Below are 18,987 nucleotides of genomic sequence, written 5' to 3'. Positions count from 1 at the left end.
ATAGGTTGTGAGCTATAGGTGCCCCAGTATAGGTAACCAGATTAGTAGACATTTCCGTGGAACCGATACCCCTCAAACATTGCAAGGTAAATGGTACTTACAGATGCGGGGGCTGCATAATGTGTCGCTACATTGCAGTGGGTAAAACTGTCTTGCTGCCTAATGGGAGGTCTTGGGAATTAGATAATTTTGTTAACTGTGCCACAATTTTGGTGGTATACCTTTTGGTCTGCCCATGTGGAGCATTCTATGTAGGCAAAACCAAAAATTAGTTATGGACACGTATGTCCCAACATATTACCAGTATTGTCACTAAAAAATCTCTAATGTTCCTACCCCGGTGGCAAGACACTTTAATGACACAGGGATGCAGTCACGAAAAACTGTGGTTCATTGGTTTAGATCGCATTCATAAAACTATTAGAGGAGGCAATTTTGATCGCCTCCTACTTCAGAAGGAACAGAGGTGGATCTTTGAGTTGCAAGCAACAGTTCCATCAGGTCTAAATGAATCTATTAGCTATTTCCCTTTTCTACCATTGTAGTTCTGTACATCGACTTTCTGACGATGACATCTCGGGTCTGCGGGTGTGTGGATACATTGTTCCATCCTTTGCCTGTGATGACCTTATATGGCGGTGCCTGGAACGGCATTTTATTTTGCAACTGTCCATTTTTATGGATTTATAATGTTCTCTAATATATGTCTAAATCTGGTGGATTCCCACACCATATTTAGAACAATCTCATTTGTCCCCATACTTTCTGGGTTATATTATGGATGTTCATTTGAGCCCTAATTTTTGCATTTTCTGTATTGATTATATTTTTTATGTTCATCATTGTTTACTTTTCTTCAGTGATTAGTGTCGAGGGTTGCCGGGTGCGGCGCCCGCTCCCTCCTTCTCCCCTGGTTCCTTTCTGGGAAGATGTCTTTCTGACCACTCTCCCAGCCCCATGTTTGGTGGTGGAGCTGGGGTGGGGGGGCTGTGGAGCAGGCTCCGCCTCTGGCTACTGCCTGACAATTGTGTATGGTGATGTGGGTGTTCTCCCTCTCGCTGCTTGTCCGTGCCTGACCTCCTTCAATCCCTGCTTGGGGATGATGTCACAGACCTCTCCCCCCCTCCTTCGGGTGGGTGGAGTCGGAGGCGGGCAGGCGCCACATGCTGCAATTGGACAGGCGCCTGCACTTATACTGCAGTGTATGTAGCTGCCTGTGTACTGTAGCTATAGGTGCTCCAGTATAGATAGCCAGGTATAGGTGGTGCCCCAGTGTTGGTAGCGAGCTATAGGTGCCCCAGAATATAGCCAGGTACAGGTGGTGCCCTAGTGTAGGTAGCAAGCCATAGGTGCCCCAGAATAGATAGCCAGGTAAAGGTGGTACCCCAGAATAGATAGCCAGATAGACCCCCCCCCCCCCCAGAATAGATAGCCCCTCTCCTAGGGGTGAGATCCATCATTTTGTCTGCGGGCCATGGGGGACCCCCTGACAGGTGCCGATGTAGCCCAAGGGGTTTGCGGACCCCAGGTTGAGAAACACTGTAGTAAATGATTGTTATTATCCTAGTTTCAACATCAGAAACACTTCATAACTGCTTCCAGATTATGTGTAGGTGGGGGGAACTGCTGCTGCCACATTGTCTATTTTGGGGGAACCACTGCCATATTATCTGTATTTTGGAGGTGCTTCTACCAAATTACGTGTCTTTTTGGTGAAATGCTGTCAGATTACATCTATTTTTGGGCACTACACGACAGAGCTCAAACTTCCCCGGCAGACCATTTACACCACTGCTAAGGTCATGTATATTTGGCCCCACCCATGACCACGCCCACTTTATGCTTGGCCACACCCACTTTTATCAATACGATGTCCTCCTTTTCAGGGTGTGATGTCCTCCTTTTTGGGGTTCTGCAAGTGGCCACCCTATGTGTGACCCTCCCTAAAGAGTAAGGCCCTGTTCAGACTATGTGCATTTGCAGAACACATAGAGATGTAAAGAAAATGCAAGTTGAAAAACGCATGCAAACTTTTCTTGCGTTCCAATTTGTTTTCTATTGTGTTTTTCACACAGGAAACAGAAAAGATTTATGGGAAACGTACGCAAAAAACGCAATACTACACGTTTTTGATACGCATCCATGGACTATCATTGTGTAAGTTTCTGTGCGTACCGCACAGAACTGCATGCAGCAATGCAGACGAGAAAACGTATGCGCCTCATACGAATACATGTGAACCAGCCCATTGAAAAACATTACTAGCCGTTTCTATGCGGAAACTCGGCCCGTATGCGTTCTCTAAAAACGGCTAGGAACGCTCATAGTCTGAATGGGGCCTTAGGGCCTGTTCAGACTGTCAGCGTTTGTAGAACGAGTATAAATTCAAAGAAACGCAAGTTGAAAAACGCATGCGTTTTTCTTGCGTTCGAATGCGCTTTCTATTGCGTTTTGCACACACACGCGACCCAGGGAAAAAAAAAGAATTATGGGAACCGCAGAGGGAAACGTACGCTAAAAACGCAGTAGTACGCGTTTTTGATACGCGTCCATAGACTTTCATTGCGTCCGTTTCTATGCGTGACGCACAGAACTGCGTGCAGCAATGCGGATGAGAAACGTATGCGTCTCATACGCATACATGTGGACGCATACATGTGAACTAGCCCATTCAAAAGCATTAGGAGCCGTTTCTATGCGTTTTTGGTACCCTTACGCGTTCCCTGAAAACGGCTAGGAACGCGCATAGTCTGAACAGGCCCTTAGGGTTCGCGAGTCTACGGGTGTGGAGGGAAGGGGTGCGCAATTTTTACACCCTTGCCCTGGGTGCAGTTTAACCTAGAAACTGGCTGATAAAGGGCAGCAGTGATTGTCATTGCACCTATCATGCCATGCACGAAATATAAGCCAGCCCTAAAGACCTGAGACTACGTGCAATCCTACAGTCCTGTGAGCTGCAGTCAGGCTCCGCCCCCCACAGCCGCCCCTTCACCCGGCATCTCCAGCTTCCCCGGGATTCTCTGCCTTGGTGAGCCCCGCCCCCCGGCGTAGCGCCGCGCTCTCTCCACGCCCAGTCCGGGTTACGTGGCAGCACTGCCGTCAGCAGCAAAGCGGCGGACATATTCCATGCTAGCCTGTGATTGTGGAGCCAGTGTCAGCGGGTCAGGCGGTGCTACACGGTGACAGCAGAGGTAGGTGACAGGCGGGCGGGGGGACTGGAGGCAGGCAGGCAGGCAGAGCTGTGCACAGTGTGGCTGGAGCACATCTCACCTCCGGCTACACATCCTATACTGCTAATCGTACTATGTGTGCACACTGCACAGCAAAGGCTACACCAAACCACTCTATATTATCTTCACTCATTATGCTAATGGGAGGGACGTGTGACGTGGCAGCTAATAGTATAGAAGGGTAGTCTGGGAAATGTAGTTCTGACGTGGGATGTCATGTAAGTCAGTCAGTTTTTCTTTTCATTTTACACTAAACTCTTAAAATAGCTTTTACTCTGATGTCTTCTGCTCCTCAGTGAGGGAAGTACTGGCTGTGTTGCTAGTGGCAACCTTATACAGCTCATGAAGCAACAAGTAGTAGGCGGAGCACTCAGAACATCCCTGGTAGGGGTCAGTGATATCCAGAAGTGAGAATCCTGGCTGGGGGGGGGGGGGGGGTCACACTGGTGGTGATTGCAGGCATTGTGATGCAATCAGAAATTGCATGCAAAAATGCAAGTTAGGGCCCATTCACACCCGGGCATTTACCAGTGATTGCTAACACTTTTTTTAAATCGCTAGTGCAAAAAACATTATAGGTAGTAATTTCACTTCTGCGATCGCTGGCGATTTGTGATTATTGGCACATGTGAATGCGATGCATGCATCGCTTTCTCGTGATTTTTGAGCAATTGTGATCACAACGTTAAGGAAATGCTAATTGTGATTGCTCAAAATCGTGAAAAAGTACATTGACAGATATGTTTATCGTGTAAGGCCCCATTCACACTTGCGTTTTGCCTTGCAAACGGACCGGATCCTGATCGGATCAGGACCTGATCCTGATCGGATGGATCAGGACCTGTTCCTGATCGGAGCCGTACGGTTCCGATCAGGATCCGGTCCGTTTGCATCAGGCATGCATCAGGCTGCCATCAGGATCCGTGGGCAAAAAATAGCGAAATTAAATAAAAAAATTTGGGGGTCAGCAGAAGGTGCACCTGTAGAATCAGGTTCCTCCGCTGTAGGCCTCACCTCCACCTCCGACATTCTGCCAAAACAGCTCCAGCACGTCTGTCACTGCTGCTCCACTCCAGACATGCTTGGCCCATGTGTCCCCATCCGAAATGGCCGCTTGGATATGCATAGGAAGTGGGGTAGAATGTCAGGTTTTTGTAGGCAGTGTGTTCTGTGCCTTCCGTTCCCCATTGGTTTCTGTGTGCCTGATGGTGCTGTCAGGCTCCGTGGGCCGGAGATCCGGACCCAAAAAATAGCGCATGTTGGAAAAGAGTCCGGATCCGGTACGTACGGAACGGACGCGTGTGAACGTCCGCATAGACATTACATTGCTATGCGGAACGTACGTTCCGTTTGTACAGTATGCGTTCTGGATCCGATCCGGAAAATCCTGATAGCGAACGCTAATGTGAACCGGGCCTAAAAATCATGGCCCCAAAATGCTAGCGCTAATCCCTAGCTTTTTGCGGTAGTAGTGTGAATAAGCCCTTATGGTTTTCTATGGGCCTACTGCAATATGTGGAACCGTCTGTATAGTGTTTGAAAAAAAGTTACAATCTACACTACTTTTTCACATATTATAGTGTGGAAAATCACTGGCGAGGAATCGTCTCATTTTCCTGCTAACTGAAGCCTGTTTTCGCCCTCATACTATAAGGCCATCTTCCCTCAAATGTCATTGCTGCGAGGGCTCAGGTGATTTGACACTTGTTGCATCTTCTGTATCCTGGGGTCTTCAGCTAGAGTATATACAGCTCAGGATCTTCTTTTCTGATCGCTAGTGCATTACAGTGTTTTGAAAAGTCCTTGGACAATGAAATCCTATGGGTTAGTTCACACCAAACAGAATTGTTTTATTAAAATCGCAAAAGTGCTGCGTGTGGCATTTTGTAGTGAGATCGATTCTGCAGCAAGTGTAGAAAAGCAAAAGTACTCTGAAGATCATTACAAAATCGCTTGTGATAAATTGCTGTAGAATCTCTTCAAAATTGCTAGCTATTTTTGGTGTGAAACAGCCTGAAGATAAGTGATGGTCATGTCTAGGAGAACTCATGGAGAAACAAGTGATCAATTGGGGCAGGTGATAGATATGCAAGTCTCTGATTTGCTAGTCATGTTCATATGTGCTGTGATCAAGATGTTATCACAGCAAATCATAGCTTTGCAAATCTATCTTCTGATAAAACAAAGCTCATGCTTCTCCATGAGTTGTCCTAGACATGACCATCACTAATGAAGATTTATATCTGCTAGCATTTTCATAGCAGACATTTATACACTTTTTAACACCCTACACTTGCCCTGATCTGTCTCAGGCAGCTAGCTGCGCTGTGACTGCTGACTGGCAAGGCCTGTGAGCTCACTTTGCCTGCTGTGAGCACATCTCTCAGTGACACATCGAGTGGGAGCAAGCGCCCAGGCATGGGCTGAAATTCAGGTGATCCGGATTTCACCCAGTAATGCTGTGGGGGGGGGGGGGGGGTCAAGCTTACCTGTCTGACATCTTCTTCGCTCGTCCCTCGGCGCCTTCCACGATGCGTTCCAATTCGCCGTCACGTGATTACAAACACTTCCTCCTTCCGGGTTGAAGGAGGAAGTGTTTGTAGTCTCGTGACGCCGCGTGGAACGATGTGTGGGAGGCGCCGAGGGATGAGCGAAGAAGACGTCAGATAGGTAAGCTTGACCCCCCCCCCCCCCCCCCCCGCACAGCATTACTGGGTGAATCCGGATCACCCGAATTTCAGCCCATGCCTGCAAGTGCCACCAAACTTGTGCTATATTCTTGGCAGAGGTGACCCTGAGCATCCTGCTTCACTGAGAACCATCTAGTGTGTGCACAAGGCTCTTGTTTTACTTATCCAGCGGTTTACAGACCCTTGACTCCAGACATTATTCACTGCAAGCTCCTTTGACCTGTGCTCCCTCTCCACTTATTGCGCTCTGGTATTGCTTTATTTACAGGTGGTACAAGGTGTGATGTACAGCTGTTTATAATCCATGGTATGTTTGTTGAAATTGTTTGTAACATTTTTTTTTTGTATAGCACTGCAGAATTGTCTGATGTTGTATAATGTAAAGGACACCTGAATGGAGAGGGAAATAGAGGTTACAATATTTATTTCCTTTTAAATAATACCAGGTGCCTGGCTATTCTGCTGATCAATCTGGCATCAGTAGTGTCTGAATCACACACCTGAAACAAGCATACTGTCAGCCTCATCTGCATGCTTGTTCAGGGTCTATGGCTACAAATATTAGGCCTGGTTCACATATAAATCTGCACATTTTTAGTTTGGTCCAGTTCTGACCTGTCCTGTTAGTTATGCATCAGTTTTCTATCCGTTTTACCTGACTGGACCGGAAATGTACATTTTATGTGTGAATACAGCTGTAGAAATACATGCAAAACTGATACAAAACTTCCAAGACTAAGTTTTATGTGTGAACATATTATTATTATTATTATTATTATTATTATTATTATTATTATTATTAACATAGCCATCGAAACACATACGAAACTGATGCCGACTGACAGGGCTGGACACCTTTATGTGTGAACTCAGCCTTAGGCCAGGGTCACGCTTAGGAGAATCGCATGCAATTTCCCCATAGCACATAATGGAAAATGCATGTGATTCTGCTAAATGTGACCGTAGCCTAATGCTACGTACACACATGCGACAACGATCGTTCGTTGTCAACGACGAACGATCTTTTAATTGACGAAAGAACGACCGAAGTAAAGTTAGTTGTAAAAAGTGTGTAACGATCACATCATTAGAACGAACGTTACACCACGTAAAAGCACTTAATGCGCCTGCGCATAAAATTGTAAAGTTCCTTGGAGAAAAAGAGAAATGCGCATGTCTGTCCAGCCTGGTACGAACGATCGTTTCCAACGATGTACCACTTTTGCTAACGATCGTCGGTGGTAAAAATCCGCCAAGACAGAACTTTGTTTTGTAGCGATTTGCCTCGTTCGTCGTTTGCCTTAATAGTCGTTGGTTCGTTTTTTGTAACGATCGTCGTTGGTAAAGATCGGGGAACGATCGTTACAAACGACTATAGTCGCATGTGTGTACGCACCTTTAGAGGCAGACATTCAGCAGGAGTGCTATGGCAATTTGCATTGTTTAAAGGGCAATAAACATGGCAGCCTCTGTATCCCTCTCAGTTCAGGTGTCCTTTAAAGAGACTCTGTAGTAAAAAAAAAAATCCCCTGGGGGGTACTTACCTCGGGAGGGGGAAGCCTCAGGGTCCCAATGAGGCTCCCCCTTCCCCTGTAGCTGCAGGCAATCCAGCGATGGCTCCCCTGAAACGTCCCGCAATCCTGGCTCAACAAGCCTGACAAGGCTTGAGATATTTACCTTCCCTGGCTCCAGCGGGGGCGCTGTTGCGGCTTCCAACATAGAAATAAACGGAAATAGCCGATCTGTGTCTGGTTCGCTCTACTACGCAGGCGCATCAGACTTGCTCCTGCGCAGTAAAGCGGAGAGCCGATACTGTGCCTGCAGTGGAGCATGGAAGGTAAATATTTACATCCCCGCTGTTCAGAGGGGCACAGTGAGACCGCCGTGGGACACAGGAGGACAGGGGAAGCCTCGATAGGATCCGGAGGCTTCCCCCACCCGAGGTAAGTACCCTCCAGGGGAACTTTTTTTTTTAATTTTTTTATATATTTTTTTTTTTTTACAGTTTTTCTTTAATAATAAGGTTGTGTTACGTTCAGTTTATGAGTAATTTAGAGAACCACAGAAGATGATGGCACCACATATAGCATTAATCAATATAGCAATTCAACATGTGATTTATTTATTTTTTCTATTACTCTGGAAGAAGCATGTCACTGTATTGCTCGTTTTAGTGCCTCATCACAGAAAATGATGGAAGAAAGTGGCATTGAGACAACTCCTCCGGGAACTCCTCCTCCCAATACCCTGGGGACATCAACTGCTGCTCCTCTTCCTCCAAGTAAGGGTTTTGTTGCAAAGAGAATATATCTGATTGTGTTCCTTTGGGCAGGGTCCTCCTCCTTTTGTGTCCTACCTGATGTGGCACCTCCATTACTGTGAACCCATGCCATGCATTTGAGTGAACCTAACTTGCCTAATCTCCATGCTTCATCCAGTGACTAAGCATTACCTTGTACTAATACTGTGCTGTATGATCTGGTTTTCTTGTATTCCTGTATTGTCATATTGCTGTATGTCACCCCTAAATATTGTCTGTAACCTAAATTAATGTTCAGCGCTGCGTAATATGTTGGCGCTTTATAAATACAATAAATAATAATAATAAATTGTGTTCTCAGTTTATATTGGGGAGACATTTTAAAGCAAACCTGAACTGAAAATAATCTCGTGGGATAACTTATTGTATGTGAAGTAAGAATGGTAAATAGAATATTTCTGAAGCTACTTAGTCTTTTAGTTTCAGTTTAAAGGGGTCCTGAGCAGAGGAATAAAATGAAAATCTGAACCTGGGGCTTTCTCTATCTCCCTGCGAGGTCTCTCGGAGTCCTCCGGGTCACCTCTGTGGTCCAGCTGGTGGATCTTCGGCCGATGTTGTGCGCATGCGCAGCCTGTCCGCTCACCCGGCTCGATCACTCACCCGTTGCTGTAAGTGTCCTGCTCATGTGCAGTGCAGTCTTTCACAAACCATGCATGTGCAGGACACTTAACCACCCTGGCGTTCTATTTAAATTGTCAGGGTGGCTGCGGCAGGGTTATTTCTATGTCATGTTTTTTTTTTTTTCATGCTGCTAACTGAAAGTTGGTGCGCCCTTCTCATCGCTTTCGGCGATCACAAGTAACAAGAAATCCCGCGGAGAGCGGGATTTCTTGTTGGGCTTACCCCGTCGCCATGGCGACAATCGGGATGACGTCATGGACGTCAGCTGACGTCTTGACGTCAGACGCCTAAGATCCAGCCGTTTGCACTGCCCGAAAGTGTTTGGTCTGGGCAGCGCAGGGCTCTGGCGGGGAGGGTCCTCTTCCGCCACTGAGTGGCGGCGATCGAAGACCACATGCAGCTAGCACAGTGCTAGCTGCGTGTGGCGCAGTTTATTTCAAGTAGATCGGCCCAGCGGGGCCAGAGATATCAGCCTCAGAGGCTATGGACGAGCTGAGCTCGTCCATACCGCCAAGAAGGTTAAGGTAACGGGCGCGTGATCGAGCCAGCATGATTGAACTGCATGTGCAGTTGCGCACAACTTTGGCCGAAGTCACACACCTACCTAGCCTCTGGAGGGGACCCAGAGGATGTTGAGGGACCTTGCAAGCTACAGGGGGCTGGAGAAAGCCCTAGGTAAGTTCAGATTTTCATTTTAATTCTCTGGTCGGGGTCCCTTTTAAGGGTTAGAGCTGCAATTCTAATGTGAAGTGTAAGCAGTAGCCATGACAGTGTGAGTTAAGCTGCATACACACTCCTGATTTCTTCAAACGACGGGTCGTCAGACCCGCCTGCAGGGCGGCCGTTCTGATAACAGTTTGCCCGGCAGATTGGTCAAAACCAGCCTTATCAGCCTGCTGACAGACTGTACACATGGGCAAACTGTCCTTAGAACGGCCGCCCCGTGGGTGGGTCTGACGACCCGTCGTTTGAAGAAATCAGTTTTCTTAGGAGTGTGTGCGCACCTTTGATTCAGGTTCATTCAGCGCCCTGGGGAGACACTTAAGCTGGACATACACACATTGATTTTCTTAGGAGATTGCTGGCAGATTTGATCTCTCTGATCTTATCTGGTGAGAATGTATTGCACAACATGTCACATTGATTGCAATTTCAATGTTGTTGTTTTTTTTTATTTTTTTTTGTTTTATGAAAATCAATAAAAATTTGACAATATCCTGATTGATCTGGGGTGGGGGAAGAACGGCAGTATATTGATGGCCCAGAGCGTTGCACTGTATTGAGCAGTGCAATGCTGCAGTTTGATCGATTTTTCAATAGGTTTCATGGTGAAATCAATTGAAAATTGATGTGCTGTGTATGATAAGAATAGATCCCTTTCAGATCAGAGAGGGAGGGATTGTTTTGCTATATTGCATGACAGTCTATGTGTGTATGGCCACGTTTAATCGCCATTCGAACATCAGCACTATGGGCTGGTGCACACCGAGCGGCTTTTTGGGCGTTTTCAGATCCGCTTGCGGCTGCGGATCTGCTTGGTCAATGTATCTCAATGGGGTGGTGCACACCAGAGCGGCAGGCGTTTTGCAGAAACGAAAAATGCCTGGGTGAGGCATTTTTTGGATTTCGGATGCGTTTCTGCCCCAATGTTAAGTATAGGAAAAACGCAAACCGCTCTGAAAAACGCCTGTTCAGAGCGGTTTTCCAGGCGTTTTTGTTACAGAAGCTGTTCAGTAACAGCTTTACTGTAACAATATATGAAATCTACTATACTGAAAACCGCAGCAGCAATCCGCAAAACGCTAGCAAAACGCCTCATAAAAATAAAAAAAAGCGTTTAAAAATCTGCTAGCGTTTTGCGGATCTGCTAGCGGGTTTTGGTGTGCACCAGCCCTAAGTTGTTGTTTTTGTGCAGACTTTCTGATAGACTGTGGTTTAAATCAGTGTTTCTCAACATTTTATTGGTATGTACCCCTTATAAAACTCTGTACTCCCCAAGTACCCCCTGGCATAGTAAACATTATCACAAGTACCCCTTGACAAATATATATTTAATCGTATTACATGATAATTGGTTCTAAACAATTTCCAAGCATTTACTCTTGCTTTTAATTAGCTAAAACACTAATTTGATGTTGTTTAAATAAGATTTATAATTTTCTAAAACTCTAAATTTGTTATTCTCAGTTAAGTATATCAAGCCTGAGTACCCCCTGGAACCATCAGAAGTACCCCCTGGGGTACGCGTACCACACGTTGAGAAACTAGGGTTTAAATTATATTTACTTTTCAGGAGAGCCATTACTTGCTGTCTGACTTCCTGATTTGCATAGATAAAAAGCACAGGTCTATTAACTCTTGCAATGCAGACAGAATAGATAGTGTGCACCTGCAAGGTTTAAAGGACAACTGTAACGAAAGGGATATGGAGGCAGCTATATTTATTTCCTTTTTAACAATACCAGTTGCCTGGCAGCCCTGCTGGTTTATTTGGTTGCAGTATTGTCTGAATCACACGAGAAACTAGCATGCAGCTTATCTTGTCAGATCTGACATTAATGTCAGAAACACCTGATCTGCTGCATGCTTGTTCAGGGTGTATGGCTAAAAGTAATAGAGGCAGAGGATCAGCAGGATAGCCAGGCAACTGGTGTTTCGTAAAAGGAAATAAATATGGCAGCCTCCAAATCACTCTCATTACAGTTGTCCTTTAGGTAGGAATGGGTATTACATGTGTTTCTTCTGTCACATGTCAGTTCAGATATGCTTTTAAAGGGGAACTGAAGAGAGAGGTATATGGAGGCTGCCATATTTATTTCCTTTTAAGCAATACCAGTTGCCTGGCAGCCCTGCTGGTCTATTTCTCTGCAGTAGTATCTGAATAACACCAGAAACAAGCAACTAGTCTTGTCAGATCTGACTTTAAAGTCTGAAACCCCTGATCTGCTGCATGCTTGTTCAGGGGCTATGGCCAGGGCCGGCCCTAGACTTTTTGCCGCCTGAGGCAAATTTTGAAAAAATTATTGCTGCCGCCCCGCCGCTGCCGAGCTGGAGGGGTAGCGGGCAGGACGGGGATATTGGGCCCCCTCCCTCGCCTGGGTCCCCCGTCCTTCGCTCCCCTCCAGCCTTAAATAGATCAGAAGCGCTACTCATAAGAGGCAGTGGGCAGGGAGGACTCACCTCTTCCTCGCTCGATCCAGCGTGCGCTCCACTGGCGTCACTTCCTGCAACGCCGTCCACTTACAATACAGTGGGCGGCGTTGCAGGAAGTGACGTCAGTGGAGCGCACGCTGGATCGAGGAAGAGGTGAGTCCTCCCCGCCCACTGCCTTTTACGAGTAGCGCATCTGATCTATTTAAGGCTGGAGGGGAGCGGAGGACGGGGGACCCAAGCGAGGGAGGGGGGGTCCGACCCCCCCCTCCCCGCCGCTAGGATTAATACCCCCGTCCTGCTCGCTACCCCTCCAGCTCGGCGGCCGGCTCCCCGCACCCACCGACGGGCGGATGCCGCCCCTAGAAATGTGCCGCCTGAGGCAAAAGTTTCACCCAGCCTCATGAGCGGGCCGGCCCTGGCTATGGCTAATAGTATTAGAGGCAGAGGATCAGCAGAGCTGCCAGGCAACTGGTATTGCTTAAAAGGAAATAAACATGGCAGCCTCCATATACCTCTCTCTTCAGTTCCCCTTCAGTTCCCCTTTAAAATGAAAGTATACTTTTTGCAGAGGAAATGCAATCTTTGCTGAGTCAGATATACACCTTGCAAGGATTTTACCAGAGACATATTGCAGATTTTTATTTGCTTCTGACAAGTAGATGGTAAAATAGATTCCTGTAACATGTTCTTATTGAAATCTGTAGTGATAGTAGATTTGTGCAAGTAAAAACACTTGTGTAGTCTAGCCTGCAGTCTGCTCCTAGCCAGTGCTAGGCGGGCATCTTCAGCTAAGCTGCATATACTGTCCCATGGAGAAGGGTGGAAACGGAGACGCTGGAGGCTCCCCAAAGTGCCTGTGCATCAAATAATTGGGTAGATGTTTTCCCCGTTTGGATTGGTGGTTGCTTGCCCTTTGGAAACCTTTACAGGCATGAGATGGATGGATGGATGGAATGGTCACAAACCATAATTTTATTTCTCAAGTGCCTATTGTCTTTATGGAGTGCTGAGTTGAAAGAACAGCCTAGTATAGAGACAGTCAATTCTGTTTTTTTTTGTTTTTTTTTAACAGGCACTTGAAGTCTACATACAGTGCTGCCCATAATTATTCATACCCCTGGCAAATTTTGACTATGTACAAAAGGCATTATTATACATTTGATCGAAAAGTGTCCAGTCCAAAATTATTCATACCCTTCTCAATAAATAGAAAAAGCCCTTATTGGCTATTACAACAATCAAATGCTTCCTATAATTGCAGACCAGCTTTTTTCCCATTCATCTTTAGGCCCTGTTCACACTGCAAGCGTTGCTGTCCGGATTTCGGCAACGAGTGCAGGAGGCCGACACGCATGGCATCAGACAGTGCATAGACTGCATTGTCTAATGTTCACACTGCATGCGGTCCAAACCAGTTCGGTCCGCGAAAGCATGCTGCACGCATTTTTTAACAAAACGCGTGACTGACCCATTCACTTTCAGTGAGTGGGATCAGCAACGCATACAAACGCGTTGTGTTCCGAACGCATGGCCATTCGCGTTTCAAGATGTGAATTTGGCCTTAGCAATGAGCTCCAAATCTTTCAGGTTGGTAGGTCTTCTTGCCATCACCCTGATCTCTAGCTCCCTCCACAGATTATCGATTGGATTCAAGTCAGGACTCTGGCTGTGCCACTCCAAAATGTTAATGTTGGTGTCTGTTAACCATTTCTTCACCACTTTTGCTGTGTGTTTTGGGTCATTGTCATACTGAAGTGTCCACTGGTGCCCAAGGCCCAAGTTTCTCTGCATACTGCCTGATGATGTCGTTGAGAATTCCCATGTATTGCACTTTTTTCATGGTGCCTTTTACTGTGATTAGGTTCCCTGGTCCATTGGCTGACAGTGGGGATGGTGTTCTTTGGATTGAAGGCTTCTCCATTTTTTTACCCAAATAAAGGAAACCTCATTGTGATAAAACAATTTAATCTGTCCATAACACAGATGACCAGAAGTCTTATTTGTCCAGATGAGCATTTGCAAAGGCCAAGCAAGCTTTTGTGTGCCTTATCTGGAGAAGTGGCGTCCTCCTTGGTCTGCATTCGTGGAACCCAGCAGTGTGCAATCCGTTGGATTGTCTGCCTTGAGACATTGGCACCAGCAGAGCCCAAATTCACCAGGATGGCTTGGGAGCTGATCCTTGGATTCTTTTTTACCTCTCCCACTATCCTCCTGGCCAGCACAGGTGTCACTTTTAGCTTCCGATCACGTTCTCTGAGATTTTCCACAGTACGGAACATCTTTTTTTTAAATAATACTTTGCACTGTAGCCACTGGAACATTTGGGAATGGCCTTGTAGCCCTTTCCTGACTTGTGAGCAGCCACAATGCACAGCCGCAGATCCTCATTGAGCTCCTTTGTCTTAGCATGACTATCCACAAACCAACTACAGAGAGCTGCTGTTTTTCACCTATTGAGTTGATTGAAACATCTGTTCCCAATTAATCAGGGTAATTAGGATGCTCTAGAAAAGCTTCGACTATTTGGAATGGTATAAAACTTTGGATTTTACTATGACAGTCTGTGAATGGTATGCATAATTTTAGACTGTACACTTTCTGCTCAAATGTAAATAAAAGCTGAGAAATGTTTTTTTTTCCACAATAATGCCTCTTGTACATTGTCTTAGTATCTTTTGGAAGACACCTATTTTATTTCCCGTCAAAAAAATACTTGCTGGTTTAATTAAAAGTAACGTTTAAGTCACAATTTGCCAGGGGTATGAATAATTATGGGCAGCACTGTATATCTTGATGGACATTACCTATGCAACTCTGAACCATGTTAGGAGGGTCTTGCTACAAGAGCTTACATGCTAGAACAGTGTGAATTATAAATAACTTCTTGTGTTTTTTCCCTTACAGTTTTATCAAGTCCTTTGCCGGCATCATCTTTTCCACCCTCCCAGCCTTTCACTCCTCCTACTTTCTCTTCCCCTCTTCCAGCCTCTGTTCCTCCCATGAGAACTTCTGCCCCTCTGCCATTTGCAACTCCACCTCCTGCCTCTGGGGTATTGGCTCCTCCTCTTCACACCACTGCACCTGCAGGTTTCAACAGTCCACTGCCATCCTTCTCCTCTCCAGCTTCTTTTCCACCTCCTCCTCTCAGCTCTACCCCAGCTCCGGGCTTAACTGCACCACCTATGGGGCCTCCTGTCACAGGATTTTCAATGTCTTCCAACTACGATATCACCAAGGGTCACGCCGGGCGAGCACCACAGACACCCCTGATGCCAACCTATTCTGCACCCCCTGTCACAGGTTGTGTTCTTTTATGTTTTCTCTTCTGACAAGAAAAAGTGCCTTCATATGCACAGAATCCTTTCATGTAGGTGCATCTGAAATGTTATCAGTTACTTGATGTTTACATTGTCTGAAGTGTAACCACATTGTGCCTGATTTACTAACGTATGTACAGCGACTCTTGTGGATCCCGTGTGGGGATAGCAAAAAACCTGCGCTGGAATGTCTCCAACTGCTTTGCTGTTAGGTGATATGGGCAGGGCTGTGGAGTCGGAATCGAGGAGTCGATTTAGTTTTGGTATTCGGAGTCTGTGGTTTCATAAACTGAGCAGTCGGATGATTTTTGTAGCAATTCCACAGCCTTTGTAAATATTAGGCTAAGGAGCAGGAGAGTCTGAATAATTTTGGTACCTGGAGTCGGTGGTTTCATAAACTGAGCAGTCAGATGATTTTTGAGTTGACTCCACAGCCCTGGATATGAGTACAGCCCATGCCTGGGTCCTACATAGGGGAGATTGCAGAAATATTAAGGCCGGTTTCACACTGTGTAAACCACCAAAAACAGGCCTTCGAGGAATACCATGTTACTACACGATATTCCCCATCTGCCAATAGGCTAAGCAGGAAGTGACTCGTACTTGCGGTCTCATGCACGCTGTGACGTTGTGTCGGTAATTTTTTAAAAATCAACAAGTCCAAACCACTTAATAGCAGACAATTTTAATGACATAGGGCCAGGTTCGCCAGATTACTTGTGTTATCTGCACTCCACGGCAACCCTAGGGATCACTGAAGATTTATTAGTAAGTCAGGTCTTGGTGTTATCCCAAAACAAGGTTTTGTTTATTGTGGTGGTTGGCAGCATGGAAGATTCTTGGGAGGCTGACTAGTCGCTCAGAACTAAAGGTGGCCATACACTGGTCGATTTGCCATCAGATTCGACCAACAGATAGATCCCTCTCTGATCGAATCTGATCAGAGAGGGATCGTATGGCTACCTTTACTGCAAACAGATTGTGAACCGATTTCAGCCTGAAACCGTTCACAATCTGTTGTGGTGGTGCTGCCGCCGCTTCCCCCCCCCCCCCCCCCCCCATCCCGTATACATTACCTGCTCCGCCGGCGCGACTCCCGTGTCTCCGCTCTTCTTCTCTGTCTCCGCTCTGGTCTCCAGGTCCAGCATGCTTTACTTCTTCCTGTCTGGGAGAAGTTTAAACAGTAGAGCGCCCTCTACTGTTTAAACTTCCTGCCGGGACAGGAAGAAGGGAAGCATGCCGGAGACCAGACCAGAGCGGAGACGGAGAAGAAGAGCGGAGACCCGGGAGTCGTGCCGGCGGAGCAGGTAATGTATTGCAGCTCTATTGCGTCGGGCACTCAAACGCCGCTAGCGATGCGCTCTTTACCCGCGGGCGATCGACGGTTATTTTCAGCACGGCGCGATCGACGGGATCGGACGGAATGGATCGAAATTCGGCGTGTAGCGTGAACGATTGGCAGCAGATTCGATCCCAGTGATCGAATCTGCTATCGAAACGGGCGCAAATCGGGCCAGTGTATGGTCATCTTAAGTGTTTTATCTTCTTTGTGCCTGTTGTATAGTTACCTCTTCCTAAAATTGTTTAACATTGCCGGAAGGTAATAGTGGCATGTTGACTGTAGTGCTTTACTTGGTTTTGTAACCCTGCTCTTATGCCTGGTACACACTACGAGAATTTCTGGCAGACTTACTGCCAGATCGATTATTTCCATCATGTCCGATCTGATTTCTGATCAATTTTCTATAGAAGTGAATGGAAAATCGATCAGAAAACAAATCGGACATGTTGGAAATGAACGATCTGGCTAGAAAATCTCTCCATGTGTACCAGGCATTAGATTTCAGCTATTTAGTTGCAGCTATAAGCCCATTTAAGGGAGCTCTACGATGCCGGGCTAGAGCAGAGCCATTAGTCCTGAAGTAAATGTTCAAATAATATGCAAGTTCTTGTTTCACCAAAGCTGTGATTTGCATTAACAGAAATGGAACAGGGCTAATCACATTTAGGAACAGCCCATCAATTAACCAGCTGCTAATTAAAAATGTGTTCGTTCCTGAATCTGATTTAGGTGGGTACACACATTAGATAAAAGTCTTTGGAAAATGAAAGATCACAGACCAATTTTACCCCCTTCCATGTGTATATACTCTACACAGTCTATTCTATTGAGCTGAACTCCCCATCAGATACAAATCTTTGTAAGATGCTGCACACAAAGATGCTGTACAGACACAAAAGATCAGTTCCTGCAAAAGATCCGTTCCTGCAAAATGCATTCATAGTCTATGATATCTGCAGATCTCACACACACCTTGTTTAACAGACCTCAATCTGCAGATCAAATCCACCAGGATGGATCTTTGGATCTGCAGATCATTGTCTGATCTGCAGATGAATGTCTGTTAAATAAGGTGTGAATGAGATCTGCAGATATAGACTATGAATGCATTTTGCAGGAGCTGAACTTTTGCAGGAACGGATCTTTTGCAGGAACTGATCTGTTGCATGTGTACAGCATCTTTGTGTACAGCATCTTGTAAAGATTTTTATCTGATGGGGAGTTCAGCTCAATAGACTAGCCTGTGTAGGTATGACTAATTGGTCTGTGATCTTTCATTTTCCAAAGACTTTTATCTGATGTGTGTACCCACCTTCAAGCGACAGCCCAATCTACACAATACGATTCTTTATACGATTCGATTACGATTCTATTTACACTCCGATTAAATCCGATCGGGATTCGATTCAGTTTGATTTGCCATTGCAAAACAATGGCAAATCGAATTGAATCGAATCTTCATCGGACATGTCGGATTTAATCGGATCGTAATCAAATCGTACTAAGAATCCGATTGTGTAGATGGGGCTTTAGGCTTGTGTAAAGTTCCATTTCTGATGTGAATTTCAGTTAATGCCATTTGCAGTCGTTGAACTTTTTAGGTTTTGTTTTTTTGCTTGTCACCGATATTTACCAAAGCAATAATTGTAATTGAGTAGAGTTTTCAGGAAGTCTCCAGGCAAACATCTAAATAGGCTGAAAAAGTATGCAGCTTCTTAATAATATATGAACTGTTTCCTCACTACAAGGATGTGGACGTGTGATCTTGAGGTGTATTGTTGCTGATTTGATTGAGGTGACTCAGGAAATAGGCCTGCTCACCTGACCTGTGTGTACAGTGTACAGTGTAAATAAGAAGGCTGGCTCAGGAGACTTGCACATTTATTGGCAGTTAAATCAATCCACTTTTATGTATTTCAACCAGTTATGTGCTAAAGATGAGATGTGCTTTACATTTGGCATGGTCGCTCCTGTCTGTTCTAGGAAAGTTATGATAAAGGCAATGATGCAGTTTATTTTCATGTAGAGATTTAGGATCTGTGGTTCTGTACTTTAGAATGGGATAGGTGAAATGATGTGCAGTAAACACTCCTCATTTCCTCTGAGCTAGAGATCAGCGTTAGGCCCGGTTCACTTTAGCATTAAGGCCTCTTTCACCTCTATCAACGCGCACAGGAGCCGTTTCCTGCACGCGTTATATGCCCTGCGGCATGGGAATCTGCGGTGCAACGCGAGCAACGGCGGTAGCTATTAATTGAACCTGATGGAAAATCCCGGGTGCGTCGAACCGCAACGCACCAAAACGCAGCGGCGG

The 18,987-nt window shown here is 45.9% G+C and overlaps 1 protein-coding gene across 3 annotated transcripts in view; it reads left to right on the top strand.

Moving 5' to 3' along the window:
* The first annotated feature begins 3,054 nt into the window (after nt 1-3,054).
* PRRC1 (proline rich coiled-coil 1) overlaps nt 3,055-18,987 on the top strand; it is a 49,980-nt gene continuing 34,047 nt past the window's right edge. The window contains exons 1-3 of one of the 3 annotated variants that reach the window (XM_068246736.1): nt 3,055-3,191; nt 8,095-8,201; nt 15,000-15,314. In XM_068246736.1, coding sequence (XP_068102837.1) covers nt 8,111-8,201; nt 15,000-15,314 — 406 coding nt within the window. In that variant the 5' untranslated portion in view covers nt 3,055-3,191; nt 8,095-8,110. Of the gene's footprint in view, nt 3,192-8,094; nt 8,202-14,918; nt 15,315-18,987 lie in introns of all 3 variants that reach the window. The other 2 variants (XM_068246729.1, XM_068246742.1) reach the window with 2 other exon arrangements.

Source organism: Hyperolius riggenbachi, chromosome 1, assembly GCF_040937935.1.
Source record: "Hyperolius riggenbachi isolate aHypRig1 chromosome 1, aHypRig1.pri, whole genome shotgun sequence".
Taxonomy (NCBI): domain Eukaryota; kingdom Metazoa; phylum Chordata; class Amphibia; order Anura; family Hyperoliidae; genus Hyperolius; species Hyperolius riggenbachi.
The sequence above is the reverse complement of the archived record's forward strand: the minus strand, read 5'-3'. Positions and strand labels throughout refer to the sequence as shown.